The following is a 19102-nucleotide window of genomic DNA, read 5'->3' on the forward strand; positions in this document are numbered from 1 at the left end:
AGTGGGCCAAAAGTGAAAAAATAGAAATTCTGGAGAATTAAGAACCGGACGGCCGTCCGGATTTTAAAGCCTATTCTCGCACGGCCGTCCGGATTGACGTATTGGCGCAGTGAAAGGATTTTAATTGCACAAGGAAACTGCCTTCTTCCCCAAGTTCTTCACCCTATATAAGACCAAACCAAGCACACAATTAGGGATCCATCTTTTTACGCAATTTGGAGAGCAACAAAGCAATAACGAAGACGAAGAATTCGAAGACTCTAAGCATAGATTTATCGTTTATGATTTATTTTATTTGCGTTTTTCCTTTAATCATGAGTAGCTAAATTACTTATTTCTAGGATTTTATTTGGAACCCTATGTGGGATTTATGAACCCAATTCTATGATTTTATGCAAGTTTTAATTCCGGATTATTTCTTCTACTTGTTTTATTAAGTGCATGAACTTGATCAACTTATGTGCTTTTATGTTATTGTTAATCGCATGAATCGGAAGATCGGGTTAATAATTAGAACTGTGGTAGAAGAGCCTTTGTGGTATTAACATAGGAATATAGTTAATCTCTTAGGTAGCCATTATTGAGATTTGTGCTTAATGCTGTGTTCTAGAATTAATTGCATAGGAATATAGTAATTGAATCTAGAGTATTAGAATCGTAATACACGCGGAAGCGGGTTATGATTATTTTAGCATCTCAGGTTAATAATCCGGGTTAATTACTTGCATAATTGAAGGAATTGGGGGAATAATAATCACATAGGGGGAAGAATAAAATCCTAGGCTTGTTTACTCTGATAAATCTTCGTGCTTAATTTGTTTCTTGTTTTTGTCTTCTTAATTGCTTTAGTTTAATTTAGTTTATTAATCATCTTTCGACTGTGTAGGGTGGGCTTGATAATAATTGGTAGAATTTAGCGTCTAGGATTAAGTAATTAAATATTCCCTGTGGGTTCGATATCCGGACTTAATTGTCCACTATATTACTTGTACGATACGTGCACTTGCGTGTAGGTTTTCGGCCAACAAGTTTTTGGCGCCGTTGCCGGGGATTATTTTAATTATTTATTTTATTCTAGCTCTATATTTGAACAATTTTCACGATTCACCCATTTAATTTTTGTTTTATTTTATTTTTGTTTTAGGTACGGTGTATGCCTAGGAGACTCGATCTTGCTAGAGAACCGTTTGATCCCGAAATCGAACGCACTTTTCGAGCCGCTAGGAGACGTCAACACGCCACCAATACAATGGAGGACGAAGAACGCATACGCGCAGAGGGTAATTTAATCAATGCCAATGGAAACCAAGTCCAAGACCCACCCCCTCAACTTCCGTTACAGCCAGCAGCTAGGCCACGGGCGCTTCAAGATTACATAATCCCGACTCATGACGGATTCCGCCCTAGCATCCAATATCCACCCATTGAGGCGCACAATTTTGAGATCAAGCAAGGCCTTTTGACGATGCTCCAAAATAACGGGCTATTTAGTGGATTGGCGGGTGAAGACCCCCATCTTCACATTGTCAATTTTCTAGATACCTGTAATTCCCACCGTCAAAACGGCGTTTCCCAAGAGGCGCTTCAATTAATTCTCTTCAAACACTCCCTACAAGGAAGAGCTCGCCAGTGGTTGATGTCCCAAGCCCCCCACTCTATCTCGTCGTGGTCTCAACTCCTCAACCTCTTCATGAAAGTTTACAGCTCACCCGAGAAGGACGAGAGAATCCGACGAGAAATTCACAATTTTGTCCAAGAGCAAGGCGAGCAATTATACGAGGCATGGGAGAGATTTAAAACTCTTTTGCGGCAGTGTCCAACACATGGAGTTGAACAATGGCGGCAAATCCACATCTTCTACCAAGGGATTAACGAGAATGCACGAACGGTCTTAGATGCATCAACCGGGGGGAATTTTATGAGTCAATCGATACCGGACGCATTTATCATGTTAGATCAAATTGCTCAAAATCGGTTTGCCAAGTCAAGCGAGAGGACGGTTAGTGAAGCCAAGAAAGTTCCCGGAGTGTTGGAGTTAGATGCAATTACAGCCCTTCAAGCTCAAGTGACCCAAATTGCTCAACAAAATCAACTCCTTTTGCAGCACATCAAAGCAAATCCACCACAACAAGTCCAAGCCGTCGAGTCTCCATGTTGTGAAATTTGCGGGGGAAATCATTACACACTCCAAAACAAGATGTGGAGTCGCTGAACTACGTCAACAACGCGCCTCGCCAATTTCAAAATCAAGGGTGGAGATCACAAGGGCAATATGGAGGAAATCAACAAGGCCAAGGATATCAAAGACCTCAAGGTCAATTCCAAAATCAAGCCCCTCCTCAACAAAGCTATCAAGGCAACAATCCACCGGCCCAAAAATCAAACACGGATGAGATATTGGCCCAATTCATGACCGCTACCCAAGCCTCGTTGCGAAATTTAGAGAATCAACTCGCTCAATTAGCTTTGAAGCAAGAGAACCGCCCGCCGGGAGCATTGCCATCGAATACGGAAGATCCTCGAAATCAAAAGTTCGAGACGTGCCAAGCTATCAATTTCAAGAGCGAAAAAAAAGAAGAAATTCAAGTCAAGCCGCAAGTCACTGTAGCCGAATGGGTCGAACCAATCCCATATCCACAAAGATTGCTAACGAAAAAGATCGAGGTCGAGACGTGCCAAGCAGTCACCTTGAAGAACGGTAAGCAATTGGAGGAAGCCCCACGAAAAGAGAAGCGGAATACGGTAATCGAGAAGTCGAAAGTGAATGAGGAAAAAGAATCAACTCATGAAGAGCCACCATCAACAATGCCTTTACAAGTCCCTCCAATTCCTTATCCTCAAAAGTTTATAAAGAAGAAGCTTGATGCCGAATATCAAAGATTTTTGGACAAGTTGAAGGAAATTCGAATAAATATTCCCTTCATTGAAGCACTCCAAAAGATGCCAAAGTGGGTGAAGTTCCTCAAGGACCTCGTGAAGAAAAGTAAAAAATTGCAAGGGAACGAGATGATCCAACTCACGGAGCAAATTAGTGCGATTCTTACTCGGCCTCTCCCACAAAAACTCGGCGATCCAGGTAAGTTTACTATTCCTTGTACTATAGGAGGTAAAAATTTTAGATCGCTCATTGATTTAGGCGCTAGCATTAATCTTATGCCGTATTCTACTTTTAAAAATCTTGGGTTAGGAGAAATTGAACCGACGGCTATAACTCTTCAATTAGCCGATAGATCTTTAGTTTACCCAAAAGGTATTTTAGAGAATGTGCTAGTGAAAGTTAATAAATTTATCTTCCCTGTTGATTTCGTTATACTTGATATAGATGAGGATAGGGAGATACCTCTTATCGTAGGGAGGCCGTTTTTAGCCACGTCGAAGACGCTAATTGATTGTGCTAGTGGTGATCTTACAATGACTGTGCATGACCAAACAATCAAATTCAATGTTTTTAGTACTAATAAAAATCCATGTGATAATAATGATTGTTTTGCTATTGAGCTTATGGATTTTACAAATAATGAAAAGTTTGATGTTTTGATCTTGGACAATGGGAAAGAATCTTTGAGTGCAGGAGATGATGGCGGAAACAAGAATCGGAAGGAGCAAGTTTACTTCATGGACTCAATTTCAACTCCTCCGAGAGAAAGTCATACGAGTCGAGGTCTTAACGACGATGAGAATGCAAGGAAGATGTTGCCACCCAAAGGCTCGAGCAAGTCACGAGAGAAGGATGAGTCAAGCTATTGTGGTCGTAAGGAGAAAATCAAAGAGGAATTGCACAAAGGACAATTGGTGTTATTGTGCAAATCCCGTCTTTGGTTATTTACAAGGAAGCGCAAATCAAAATGGTCGCGGCCGTGTATTGTCCAAGAAATTCTTCCTCACGAGGTGGTTAAAATAAAGGAGCGAGATTCAAATCGTACGTTCAACGTAAAACGGAGCCGGCTCAAACCGTATTGGGAAGCGAGTGAAGATTGCCAAGTGACTTCGGTCACTTTTGCTTGAAATTAAAGAAGCAACGTCCGGCTGAAGACTTTAAACTTAGCGCTTCTCGGGAGGCAACCCGAGCTTTCGTTTTTATTTTTTTTATGTTATTTTAAATTTTTAGTTTTGTTTTTATTTTATTTTTCTAATAAAAAAAAAAAAAAAAAGTTTCAGGGGCACTAATAAGAAGTTTTTATTTTGCAGGGACCTAAATGCAATTATTCACACGGCCGTGCAAGAAAAAGGGAGGAATCTCACACGGCCGTGTGAGATTTCGGGAGGCTACTGTGAAAAATCCGGAAATGGGACGGCCGTGCGGATTTTGCCCTTAAATTTCACACGGCCGTCCGAAAATTCAAGGGGCTACTGCCCAAAAACGCAAAAGGGCACGGCCGTGCGGATTTTGCCCTTAAATCTCGCACGGCCGTGCGAAACTTGAAGAGGGTACTGGCCAACTTTGAGAAAGGGCACGCGAAACTTGAAGAGGGTACTGGCCAACTTTGAGAAAGGGCACGGCCGTGCGGAGTTTTCACCTAAATTTCGCACGGCCGTGCGGAAAAAAAAAAAAAAAAAAAAAAAAAAAAAAAAAAAAAAAAACAATTTCATAATTTCAAATCCTCTCTCTCCCCCACTTCGAACCCTAGCCTTCCTTTTTCGAAATTTTCCCTTTTCTTTGACAAATTTCACCGAAAATTTACCAACTACACACATATAATATGTAATCAAGGTGGTTTGTTGTTGATTTGCGCCGGTACCCGAGCTTTCGGATGATGAAGAAGATGGTGACGCTCATGCGCAAGGTGGAGTTGGTGAGCTACCCGACGATGGTCCCGAAGCTTAAACAGGTGTTTTCTATCCTTAAACTCCGGGCGAATCACATTGAGGGCAATGTGAATTTTAAGTTTGGGGGTGGTTAACTATTGTTTTCTTTTATGTGCGCCCTATTTATGTTTTACTTTTTTTTCTCTTTGTTAGTTGCATGCTTTTGTTTTAGTTATCGTTTTATTTATTCCCGTTTTTTATTATTTGCTTTGAAAAAAAAAAAAAAAAAAAATATTGCTTGAGTCGAATGCATCGATGATTTATGATGATGAGAGATGATCAATGTTTGATGATGAAATTGCTTGTTTTATGTGATAAGGATTTGATGTTTGTTTAGCTTTCGATTCAACGGGACTTATAAGCGAATTATTGCTAGGAATCACATTTTGTGCATTGCTTTTGTTGAATGTTTTGTATTTTAAATTTGGAATTAATTTGTGCTAGATCATGCTATGTTCGGTTTTAAGACTCACCTTAGGAAATTTATGATACGAAGTATTGAATAGTAAGTGATTTGGGATATGATTTGGGCCTTCTTTGAACCGTTTGAGCCTTTCAAGCCGACCTTTTTATCGAAATTCCTTAGAACCTTGATTTGAGCCTCGGAGAAAAGGTGTTCTTTCTTTTAGCCAATGTGTAAGGTAGAATAGGTGGAGATTCTTGAAAAATTACCCCTTGGAGTTCGGTCGAAAAATTTTATAAGGTCCTTCTTCTTCTTCGAAAAAAAAAAAAAAAAAAAAAAAGGAAAAAAAGGAAAAAAAAAAAAAAAAAAAAAAGAGAAGAAGAAGAGACTAGAAGGGAGAAATAAGGACTAGTTGTTGAATTATTTTTGAAAACTCGATCCATTGTCTCAAAAGCAAAAGTGGAGACTTTTGAACTTTTGAGAATCGAGTTTATTAAAAGTCCGTAGAGGTGAATTCATTGTTTCAAACGCCTATCTTTCAAATTTTGGCGTAATCACCTAAATTCAAGAAGAATAGCCACATATACCCATATTTCCTACCTCGAACCAAAGAGCCTAACAATTGAAAGCCACAAAGCCCCAATGATCCCAATAGCTTAATGTTCGATATTAGTAGAGTAGAATAATTTAGTGAGTATTTGGAGTCAAGCATATGCATGTAAGTATAAATTCTTTCTATCTTTAATTTGCAAATATTGGATGCTTGAAGCAATTGTATGAATTGTGGTTTTTGGTAATGGTGAGTGACTAAGTGTTGTTGAATTTTGAGCTTGCGAATACCTAAGAATTGTCAATATAATTTCAAGTTCTGAAAACGTGAAGTTGATCATTGATATATGTGATGAGATGTAATAGTTGTGTTATTTGCTTATCGGTAGATTTTGCTTGAGGACAAGCAAAAGTTCAAGTTTGGGGGTGTGTTAAGTGTATATTTTTACACTTTATCGTATCTTTTTATTTGAGCTTTTGGTGTGTTTTAATGATAATTGGTGCTTAAAAAGTTGATTTATTGTATTTTAGGTACAAATTGAAGAATTGGAAAAGTATGGGGTCAAAACTGCAAATTCGGAGAAAAAGTGGGCCAAAAGTGAAAAAATAGAAATTCTGGAGAATTAAGAACCGGACGGCCGTCCGGATTTTAAAGCCTATTCTCGCACGGCCGTCCGGATTGACGTATTGGCGCAGTGAAAGGATTTTAATTGCACAAGGAAACTGCCTTCTTCCCCAAGTTCTTCACCCTATATAAGACCAAACCAAGCACACAATTAGGGATCCATCTTTTTACGCAATTTGGAGAGCAACAAAGCAATAACGAAGACGAAGAATTCGAAGACTCTAAGCATAGATTTATCGTTTATGATTTATTTTATTTGCGTTTTTCCTTTAATCATGAGTAGCTAAATTACTTATTTCTAGGATTTTATTTGGAACCCTATGTGGGATTTATGAACCCAATTCTATGATTTTATGCAAGTTTTAATTCCGGATTATTTCTTCTACTTGTTTTATTAAGTGCATGAACTTGATCAACTTATGTGCTTTTATGTTATTGTTAATCGCATGAATCGGAAGATCGGGTTAATAATTAGAACTGTGGTAGAAGAGCCTTTGTGGTATTAACATAGGAATATAGTTAATCTCTTAGGTAGCCATTATTGAGATTTGTGCTTAATGCTGTGTTCTAGAATTAATTGCATAGGAATATAGTAATTGAATCTAGAGTATTAGAATCGTAATACACGCGGAAGCGGGTTATGATTATTTTAGCATCTCAGGTTAATAATCCGGGTTAATTACTTGCATAATTGAAGGAATTGGGGGAATAATAATCACATAGGGGGAAGAATAAAATCCTAGGCTTGTTTACTCAGATAAATCTTCGTGCTTAATTTGTTTCTTGTTTTTGTCTTCTTAATTGCTTTAGTTTAATTTAGTTTATTAATCATCTTTCGACTGTGTAGGGTGGGCTTGATAATAATTGGTAGAATTTAGCGTCTAGGATTAAGTAATTAAATATTCCCTGTGGGTTCGATATCCGGACTTAATTGTCCACTATATTACTTGTACGATACGTGCACTTGCGTGTAGGTTTTCGGCCAACAGTTCCCGGCGGGAAAGCTCCGACGATCAAGTCAGTGATCGGAGTAGAGGAAAAACGTGCATGCAATGTAATAGTAATTAATGTATATCCTTGTGTGTGCGTGTGTTTGAAGATCCTTCTATTTATAGATGAGGAAACCTTGGTTCCCAAGGTTTCCTTTTTAGGGTTTACTCCCCCCTCAAGTCAAGTATTTGGGCCTTCTCTAGTTAATGGGCCTGTTTTGGGCCACGGTTATGTCGGGGTCCGAGTTATGGCTCTGCCAGCTCGTTATCCGAAAGTCGCCGTTTGGCATCGGGCCTTATAATAACTTATCTTTTCTGAGCTTGGATTTTGCTCATCTCGTCATAATGACCCGTATCAGGCACTTTGCACCATTGAATTACACCATTTTGGCAGATTGCACCCTTAAATTGTAAAATTGGCAGATTGCACCATTTAAACATAAATTGGTTGGCACTTTGCACCTTAAATCACTTTTAGCTTAGAAAAATTACCTGCAACCTGTTGAAAATCTGAAAGATGGGCAAATTCGCAATTCTCTAATTATCTATCCTCTTCCCCATTCTTAATCATCGTTCCACCATTTTTATATTTCGTCATATTAATCAAAAGATTCCAAATTCTTCTTAGCCGCTTCTATTTGCCATACTATGTAAATTCTGAACTAAAACTCAAGAATGGTCGGAATATATAGACAAGAGTTCGATAACACACCTTCAGAAAATCAAGTTTTATTTCATAGTAACGCTATTTTTTTTTTTAATAATTTTTGCAGATCCAAACTATTCAATGGGAACATAAAAATCTTCCCATCATGAAACTAATAGGCACCACATTTCTACCACCAAATAAACTTCTAAGTAGCCTTATTTTGTCATTCAATAATAGAAAAAAAAATGGTATTAGAAATTTAGAATATTATTAATTTGGAATTTAATAATTTATCTAATTCATAAATAATCTTTTCTTGTCTATATTCACATTCATTATTATGCGGATAATTGTATCCAATTTCAAAATACAGTTAAATCTCTAGAAATTAATAAATAATAGTAGTAGTCGCGATGGTGATGGTAGTACTAGTAAACGTGCCCGTGGTGGTTGTAGTCGTGGTGGTTGCAGTGGTGGTAGTAATAGTTGTAGTAGTGGTGGCGGCGGCGATATCGGTGGTAGTAAGAAGGAGTAGTATACTACTAATAATAATAAATTAAAAATAATAATGATAATAAATATTCAGTGTTCTAAATATCGGTTGTGGCGGTCGATATATCGGCCGCCATATCGGTGGTGGACATAAACCTTTACGATATTTGTGTGGCGGCTTAGAAAATCGGTTTTTTGATAGTGAGGCGGTCCGAGGCGGTCTATGGCGGGTCAAACCGATATATCGGGTCAAACTTCGAGCGATATATCGAAAAAAAAAAAATCTAATTTATTTATTTATTTTTATTACGAGGAAAATAAGGTGTTTATTTATTTATTTTTCAATTCCAACTCATTATCTATTTTAATCAAACCGAAACTCACCTACCCGTAAGAAGAACATGGCCTAAAAAACGTTTAAAACGATGAGGAGATAATCAAGTTCTAAATGTTAAACTTTTGTTATGTGATTAGAATATATGAACGATGAGGAGCGAATCAAGTTCAATTTTTTTTTATACGTTTAAGTATTTATAAATAATATTTAGAAATATATTACACTAAATCTAAAAACCGATTTATTTCCGATATATCTCCAATTAATCACCGCCGCACCGATTTACCGTGTGGCGGTCCTTAACCGCCTCGGACCCGATAACCGATATTTAGAACCTCGATAAATATAAATAAAATAATAATTTCTATAGAAACTTCTGAGAGAATTTTGTGGTGCTGTATAGATAAGCATTAGAACCTAACTTTGGGGTGCTGCTAATTATGACTTTTTGTCTAATAAAAGATACACATATCTTCCACCAGCTTCAATTTTTCCTAACCAGGAACATAGGAAAAATCTAATTTTGATCAAATAATCAAAAGACAATGATTTTAATTAGATATGAGTTGACCATATTTACATTTGTGCAAGACTCGAAACAGCCAAACTCTTCGATACAATCTCGAACACGTTTTCGGACAGCCCATTTTCAGCCATAATCATTTCCAGCTGCGCCTGTAAAACGTCGCACATAACCATCGGAATCAAGCGAAGCATGCGACGGTCGAACTCAAAAAAAAAAAAAATCAATCGAGATTTTTTTTTTTTTTTGAAAATAATCGAAAATATTACCTTTGCAAGATTTTGCCGGGTTTCATCGTAACGCTTCCACCTCGAGAACACTGTTACCATACTTGAGGCAACCTATAATAGTCAAAATAATAAAATTCATCAATATTGCAGAATTAAAAAAAAAAAAAAAAAAAAAGTCCGATTTTTTTTTTCCATTCAACACCCTCATATTTATTCTAATTGTCGAAAACTTTCCTCTATTTTATTTATTAGCACAAAACCTCCTCTAGCTAAACGAAATTGTTACCTGAGGATTCAGCTTGTCAAGCTGCAAAACCATTTCGCCCATAAATTTGTAACCCGACCCGTCTTTCGCATGCAGGTTGACCCGAGATCCACAGAATCCTCCAATCAGCGAGTACACCTATTTTCGAAAACAAAAATTAAAATTATCGTCAATTTTTTTTTTTGCTGAATAAAAAATATTTTAGTAGTCTCGGAAAAAGGAAGAAAATTCGGATTTTTCACCAACCTTATTTGGATTACGTATGTCAAAGGCGGGATGGTTAAGCAGTTTACGAACATTCTCGATATTCCCAGGTATGTTCGAACTAGCTTGGAGGGATAACCACTTATTTACGACCTGTATAAGAAAAAAATTCAACGCATGAAAAAAAATTAAAAAATATTGTGTATATATATATATATATATATATATATATATATATATCTAAAATTTAGAAAATGGAACAAGATATTGTTGAATACATTTTTTCTTACCAAGAAATCATGCTGCCACTTGTCGTAAAAATCTGCTAAAACCTCGTCTCGTATTTTACCAGGGTTCTGATCGAGCGCTGCCAAAGAAGCAAATTGATCGGTCATATTTGTAGCAGTTTTATATTCATGCAAAGCAAGCTCGGTTATTTCTTCATCTTCAAGCGAGCCAAGGTATGCTACAAACAGACAAAATATATAGTAAACACATAAGAAAAAAATTAAATAAAATTAAATAAAACGAAGATTAATGAAAATTGAATATAATATAAAAAAACGAGAAGGGCCGGATAAAGGCTTTACCGAGGGCAATATTTTTTAGAGCACGCCTCGCCATATTTGTGTGATTGAACTCGTATTGCTCGGAGCTCCTGTTGTTTTTCACCTGTGAAGCAATTTAAAAGATGAAATAATTAATTTCCCCCCAATATTTTAAAAAAATAATTATTATATAAATATTAATATAAGTACCGTGTTAAGAAACTCGTCTCTTAATTCGGTTGCAAGCTGTTTTCTGATGAAAGTTCTAACTGCATGAACTGCATCGGGATCCGCAATTTCCATAATGTCCATGATTTCTCCTTCACCGGGCAGAGTTATTGCCTTTGCAACGAATTCCTGTTTTTTTTTTTTTTTAAATAAAAAAAATAAAATTATACTTTCTTATTCGGAAAAAAATGAAGAAGTTCGACCGGTTTTTTTACATACCTTATCCAAGCTCGAGTCACAAAGTATGCTTTTAACTCCTTGCAAGAACTGCGGGTTGAGAATCAACGGCTCGTTTTTTTGAAAATCCGACACTAAACTCAGCATCAATTTTCTTGCCAATACCTGCCCAGCCTCCCAACTAATGCGCCCCAAAAACAAATGCTTAAAATCCTCGTAATGCTAATTAATTAAATAAATATTCTTTTTTTATTTATTAATTCACAATACGTACCGATTAAACTCATCAGAATCGTTAGCAAGGAGGAAATAAAGATCAGCGTCAGTTAGATCGGAATCCAATCGAATCGGAGCACTGTAGCCCCTTAGTATAGACGGCACTGGACATTCTCGTAAATCACTAAAAACAAATTCTTCTTCTTTCTGCTCGAAAATAAATAAAAATATAAATAAATATATATATATATATATATATATATATATATATATATATATATATATATATATATATATATATATATATATATATATATATATAATTTCGCCAAGGCACTAAAAATAGTTCGATTTTTTTTTAATTAACTAACCTTTGTGACTCTGAGAACGGTAGTGTTGACCGGTTGACCATCTTTCGTAATAGTCTCCAATTTTCCGTCATGGTAAACGGAGGATAAAGGAATATCCTTTCCGTTGGAGCCGACAAGACCGATCGCTACAGGAATAAACATCGGCTCTTTGACAAGCTGTCCTGGGGTCGGTGGGACCACTTGACTGCAAATTGAATCATGTTATAATAAATCGGAATTTAAATTGTTTTATGTTCGTAAATTTTCCCGCTATTTTTGTTTTTGTTTCATTTTTCTCTGAGAGTGTTGGAATATATTTAGATCTACGAGCGTGTATTTCACTTGGCAATGTCCGAACGTGCTTGGCTTTCGGAAGAATATTGAGTGGTAAATGACTAAATTACCCTTGTGATAAATACTTGGAAAATGTGCCATATATAATTAACCAATTTAGTTACGAACGAATTTAGTTACGAATTTAGTTAAGAAAAATAAAATACATGGCAATTTTATAGAATAAAATGACTTCAAAAAAATGGCAAGTCGAGATCTTACCTAAATTTGAGAGAATACGACTTGGTTTGTTCATCGTATGCGGTAACAACCTTCAGACAAGGTGTTCCAGCTTGCGAGTACCTGTTGAATTATTTTATCCAAATAAAAAAAAATAAAAAATAAAAATTAGCAAAAAATATATAAGAGTTTAAATAGAAAAAAATGGAAGCGTTACGAATAACACACCATAACAAGAAATTGGAGAAATCGGCATCGTTTGCATCTCTCATGGCAGAGTAGAAGTCTTCGCACGTCACAGCTTGACCGTCGTGCCTCTTAAAATATAAATCCATGCCCTAAAAAAATGTGGAATAAATATAATTAATCCTATTATTTATAGATAATAATAAATTTTGTGAAGCACCAATAAAACTTATATATGTTTTTTTTTTTTCCAGACCTTCCTAAACCCGGGAGCACCTAACAATGTTTTGTACATCCTCACCACTTCGGCTCCCTGATATAAATAAATAAATAAATAAATAAATCATTTCGATAATAAATAGTTTATTATTTTAGTGCTCATGCAAAAAGGCCAAAAAAAATTTAAAAAGAAAAAAACAAACCTTTTCATACACCTGAAAATAAGAGAAGCAAGAAAGACAAAAAGGGCAGTTAGTCATTAACCCGAAAATAATAATAAAAAATAAAAAATAAATGACGAAAGGCAATAAACGGGCGTACCGTTGCTGCAATGTGGTGCAAGGTTAACAGTCGAATTTCAGTACAAGTGACAGCGAAAAAAATTATTACAAAAATCAGACTTACGAAAGTAGAGAAAATTATGAACTGAAAATTGTAGGTAACGAACGAAAAACAATATCATGTCCAATACAAGACGGAGAAATACGACACTTGCCTGTATAGAAGTTATCCATCTGCCAAAGAAAAAATGGAAAATAGTAATGTAAACAATATTACATAAAAGGGTATTTTTGGAATAGAAAAAAAGAAGTGTTTAACCTTTATATAAGAGTGAGGTCGAACGGGATGCGCCATGGGGCCCATATCCTAGAAAATCAAGATAATTGTTTGTGAGTATTACGAAAAGGGTAGAGCTCAAGAATCGAGTAGAAGTGAAAGCCATTGCTAATTATATGCCTCTTAAAATCATATAATTATATAAAATTCTGTTTTTTTCATAGCTATAAATGAAATAATTAACATTTTAATGAATGGAAAAAAAATGAATAAATTGTGTTTTTTTCGGTACCTCGGGAAACTGATATGTTCGGACCCCTGTAACATCAGCTATCCGTTTCACTGTACGGCTTCCCATATCAGATGAAAACTCCTGGAAATTCGACAGCAGCATATTTATATAAAAAATAATAATAATAATTACATAAATAGATTCGATAAATATATAAATTCATCCTACCTGATCCCGAAAAACAGTGAGGCCTTCCTTTAAGCTAAGCTGGAACCAATCCCGACACGTCACTCTAGAAATTTGGTTTAATGTCAACTCAAGTTCGAGAAGTTTTATATATATATATATATCTTAATTAAGACACTAAAACATTAAGAAAAAACGAAAAATAAATTGATTTCAAAGAGACGACAGAAAATACAGGCTGACCTGTTTCCTGTCCAGTTGTGAAAATACTGCAAATACGGACATGCAATTGATATTAATTAAGACACTGTCGTCGAATTTACAAAAAAAAATTGAAAAAAATGTTTTATTGAAATACTCGTGCAAAGACGACACACCTCATGGCCAATCACACCCAAAATCGTGGCGTAATCTGCATCAGTTGCAGTTTCAGGCGATGCCAACACAACTTCAGAATTAAATATCTGCAAAAAAAAAAAAATCAAAATAATATTATCGGAAAATGAAATATGATCGATATACGAGATCGAAAGATGGTGTGGTAGCTTCCGGCGTTACATTTAAACTCTTATTTTCCATTGCACCCCTGTCAGAATAAATAAATAAATAAAATTATATAAGATAAATATTAAAAAAACCCGTTAATCACATGAAAAATGAGCATTCAATGTCGGGGATGAACTAACATGTTAAAATCCGAAACGGCTACAATGTTGAAGAGATCCAGGTCGTATTCGAGTCCAAAAACCTAATTTGAAAATCAAAAGAAAACGAATAAATAGATAAATAAATCAAGATTACGAGAATCCTCAAAAAAACGCTACGTAAAACAAAAGATCATTTTACATCTTCGTCCCATTTCATAGCAGCTTTCAAAGAATACATGGCGTGGGCCGTCTTTGGCAAATCCTCGACAGGTGTCCAAATTCTAAGCAAGACCTTTCGACCCGAACGAGTTATGAAAGTATCGTCTCTACTCTCCAACTTTCCGGCAACTAATGCAAAAAGATAGCACGGTTTCACAAAAGGATCCTCCCATACAGCAAAATGCTTGCCCCCCTACGATTAATGCATAAAAAATACTCGAATCAAAATTAAAATTTCGTACGAAAAAAACCATGTTGAAAAATTAGAAATAAAGAAAAAGTTCACCTCGATTTCTCCTTGCTCTATGAGATTTCCGTTAGACAATAAAACGGGGTACAATGATTTGTCGGCTTCGATACGACAAGTGTATTTCGCCATTATATCAGGTCGATCCTAAAGTTTGTGGCCGTATATTAGAAGATATTATATAAAACTGCAAAGTTGGAGTCAAAGTAAAATAAAAGAACCTGAAAGAACGTGATTTTACGAAAACCCTGTGCTTCACATTGTGTGCAGAAGTTCCCTGATGACTTGTAAAGCCCCTGCAATTCAAGAATCGTCCATTACAGACTTAATGAGAAATCGAAAAAAATATTTATAATTAAATATTAAAAATTTAATGATAAATTCAGTGTAAATTTCAGGCAGGACCTCTAAAGACGTGTTTGTCTGCGGGGAAATTTCGGTGACGGTTTCCAACGTAAATTTACCACTTGGAGGTGCGGATAAGGTGAGGTGGCGCGCATCGTGATGAAAATCATCCATCTAAAATATGGTTAATTTTCATTTCATTAGGCAATACAAAGTTAAATAAATAAAAAAGTCGGCGAATAAACTATAGTTATTAATCACACGTACAAAGTAAGCCACTTGTCTAAAAAGAAGCCATCAAATGAAAATCGAAACAATTAGATACACATCATTGAATCAATGTCCGATTTTGTTTCTTTTTTAGGAAGCAAATGTATATACCACGTACCTTCAACTCTTCGCCGTTGACCTTTAACGAAATCAGTTTCAAATCTATCCCATCCAAAACGAGTGGTGCAGAACAACCTGTAAGATCAGATGATCGGGTTTTGAAAATATTTTACGGTGAAGATAGATACATAATTTCGGATCTTTCGCGAAGACATGGAACAAATGAAAGAATGAGATACCTTCAAGTCGAGGATAGATGACAATCTTGGAACAAACAATCGTTTTTTCCTCGCCCAATGTAAACTTCAAGTCCACCTAAGAAACAATCATCTGCTTTCGTTAGTGACGAGCAAACAAAAGTCGGAAATTTATGTAGAACTAGAAATAAACGATCTTGAATTAAAGATGTATATGGGATTACCGTGTCGAAGAAGTAATCAGGTTGCTTGTAATCCTTTAGAAAGATCTCTTTTAGTGAATCCATATTCGATTTTTCGGTAGCGATTCTGTCGCCACCGAGCAAATAAATCTTCGGCTGATACTCGTAGTCCTCTATAAAAAACAAAAACAAAAAAATAAGTTTAAGAGCACATATAGAAAATATGATCAATCAATATCGAATTCACACATGTTTGCAATTAAGTCCTCGAAACGGCGAAAACGAATTCACAACTAGTGAAAAATACTAATAATCGCAAATCGTATGATCCGTAAACTAAGCGAAAAAACGGTTGCTAAATATTATTACCAAACAATGATGTAATATCTGTACAATTTTTGTCTTAAGACAATGAATATGGGACAAGGCATTTTTTTCGACAAGATCGAAGCTTTATACGGTAGGATCAACCCGACACCGTACAATCGGAAAATCTAGACTAGATACAAAAAAAAAAAAAAAAAAGATCAAATTGGCAATCAAAATTTGCATAAACCCCTAAAAAAATTAATTTTTTTTATTAAATAAATTAGAATATTTATAAATGGTTTTCGAAAAAAGATTCAATCTTTACTAAAACAAGAGATGCCCAGATGCTTAAACCTGCAGAAATCCAAGAAACAACTTGGGAATTCGAAGTGTGAAAATGAACAAAAAGAGAGTGAACTTGGATAATTGAAATTATTTGACAAGGAAATTAAAAATATATATAAATGAAAATATAGCAAATTGCAGATTTAATTAAAAGCTGAGTGTTGTGTTTGTTTATACCTTGTTGCGCTTATGAAAGGGATGAAAAGAAAGCAGATGATCTCCGGTAAAAGAATACCAGAGAGGTGTGACGTCACTATCAGGGAGACTTCTTTGCTTTGACCTTTTTTCAAAAACAGTATATATATATATATATATATATATATATATATATATATATATATATATATATATATATATATATATATATATATATATATATATATATAGTGAAAAAGATATATATATTCTCTAAAAGAAAAAAGAAAGAAAAAAAAAGATGTAGTGAAGATATTAATGCTGTTTGATTGGTTTTTATTTCAAATTTTAAATTTCAAGAGATTCCATTAAATATTTCAAGATTTATGACAACTAAAGTGGGAATTTACTAATTTGATTTAGGGTTTTTTTTTTTTCTTTTTTTTGGTGTGTGTGTGTGTGTTGAAAAGTCATTTATAAATCAGAATGTATGGGTCAACTATTTCAAAATAGGGTTTAGTTGAGATATGGTCCTTGTTAAACTACTTAACTGCATAATGGGGCCTAAGTCCAAGCATTTTTATATTTAAAACTCATTTGTTGTAAATTTCATTTGATATATACTCAAATAATTAGTTTATACTCGATTTATCCTTTTCAAACTCTAATTTGGGTTTGTATTTTTATCTTATATATATTGATTATTATTATTTTATTTATTTATTTATTATTAAAAAATACTTTTTTGTCTTTTTTTTTAATTTTTTTAAATGAAATGTCAACTAATGTTGAGTCAGTTAACCGGAGTTTCGACAAAATAGGCCATCGTCGCAAAAAAGTCAAAAGAAAAGTTTAAGAATAAAAAATTAAAAATTGGTCGGGTTAGACTGGAGCGAACTGGGAATTATTATTATTATTATTATTATTATTATTATTATTATTATTATTATTATTATTATTATTATTATTATTATTATTATTATTATTATTATTATTATTATTATTATTATTATTACTCTTTTAACTAAATTTTATTTTTAAATCGTGGGCGACACATTAGATAGTGAAATAACCCGAGAACTACAAAATCTAATTAATGGGTTGAATTATCGTAACTAAATGAATATCGAGTATCTCTTGAACTACCCTGCAGAAAAATTATGTAACTTTGGAGATGTCATGACAATTGATAAAAATAATGAAGTTGAAGACAATGGTTCTACTACAATGCCCATTTATGGGACGAAAGTTCTTAAAACGACAATGTTATTTGAATTTAATATTGGGTCTATTAGATATAACCCCCTTAGACATTCAAATAATAGGGGTAGACCCAAACTTAAATTTGCCATTTTGATAAAAACCTAAACTTTTCTAAATTACATAAGTACCCTTAATCAAATCCCACAAATCTCGTTATTTACCTTTTGAAATAATATCAAATCCCACCATATTTTCCCGTTAAAACACTATCCCCACAAACCCACTACCAAAAAATCTGCAAACCTCTCAAAACCAGAAATTTATACGGATCTCGCGGACGGTGCCGGGGGAATTAGATGAGGAAAGTACTTGCTCCTCGCTGGAGTCCGACGGAGACACTGTCCGCTGTGGTGCAACGTCGTAGCAATTTTCCGGCGCTGGATTTCGCACAACAGCCTTTTCTCGTCTTTTCGAAAGCATTCATTGGAGAACTCCCACCGATCAGGCATAACCTTCCCAAATCCCGAAAAATTCATCAGATAAGCAACTCAATCAATAACCGAAAAAAAAAAACCAAAATTCCTTGTTACAGATCGAAGGATTCGATTAGCAAAAGCTCACGTAAGTATTCAGTTGCCGAACGAAACTGGAGAAATTGTTGTGCTTGAAATACTTGGGCAGCAAATCGCTGGCAAACTCACGTAATTTGGCCCAATGAAACCGACAATATACTAATAAACTATCCCACTGATATAATTTGACTATGGATCTCGTTAATCGACTATGGGCCGCCGTCACTGCTCCAATCTAGGGTTACTCAAATCTAGGATTACTCAAATCTAGGGTTTTGATAATTCTTCGGCCCATAGTTGATTAACGAGATGCATAGTCGAATTACATCTGTGTTAATATACTATCCCATATCATTTAATATACTATCCCACTGGTATAATTTTACTATGGATCTCGTTAATCGACTATGGGCCGAAGAATCATCAAAACCATAGAATAATAATATTAATAATATATATGGAAACTGAATAATATGTTTGTTTGAAATACTAATCAATTAGGGTAATTTTCCTTATTATATGAAAACGATTAGGGTAAATAATAAATATATATGAAAAAATAATAATATAAATGGAAACTGAATAATATGTTTGTTTGAAATACTAATCAATTATGGTAATTTTCCTTATATCATGTAATAGACTATCTCATTGATCTAATTCGACTATATATGGATCTCGTTAATCGACTATGGATCCCGTATTATTCAACCACATAGTATATTAATAATTTCAATATAGTACATTAATCTGCTATGATAGTATATTACGGTTATAGTAGTGATATGAAATTGTGTTACAAACAATACACCACTGAAATGACAAGAACATTGAGAACAAAACCAACGTAAACTATTCCAACATAACCAATAAAATAGTACATTAA

General features: G+C 34.7%; 1 protein-coding gene across 1 annotated transcript; it reads right to left on the reverse strand.

Moving 5' to 3' along the window:
- Positions 1 to 9260: 9260 nt before the first annotated feature.
- LOC105956905 (puromycin-sensitive aminopeptidase) lies at positions 9261 to 15776 on the reverse strand. The gene is made up of 30 exons (XM_088817775.1): positions 15695 to 15776; positions 15513 to 15588; positions 15332 to 15408; positions 15004 to 15117; positions 14820 to 14894; positions 14638 to 14745; positions 14332 to 14544; positions 14172 to 14233; positions 14044 to 14071; positions 13863 to 13949; positions 13729 to 13754; positions 13528 to 13591; positions 13360 to 13440; positions 13110 to 13157; positions 13006 to 13024; positions 12831 to 12835; positions 12713 to 12724; positions 12547 to 12603; positions 12333 to 12442; positions 12147 to 12227; positions 11613 to 11796; positions 11300 to 11448; positions 11068 to 11206; positions 10831 to 10977; positions 10663 to 10744; positions 10363 to 10538; positions 10115 to 10225; positions 9890 to 10006; positions 9643 to 9714; positions 9261 to 9525 (listed from the first exon to the last, which is right to left on the reverse strand). The coding sequence occupies exons 1-30, from the start codon at positions 15755 to 15757 to the stop codon at positions 9427 to 9429; spliced, it is 2682 nt and encodes an 893-aa protein (XP_088673901.1). The 5' UTR covers positions 15758 to 15776; the 3' UTR covers positions 9261 to 9426.
- Positions 15777 to 19102: the final 3326 nt, after the last annotated feature.

This window comes from Erythranthe guttata, chromosome 5 (genome assembly GCF_056151865.1).
Source record: "Erythranthe guttata isolate IM_541 chromosome 5, IM_541, whole genome shotgun sequence".
Lineage (NCBI taxonomy): Eukaryota > Viridiplantae > Streptophyta > Magnoliopsida > Lamiales > Phrymaceae > Erythranthe > Erythranthe guttata.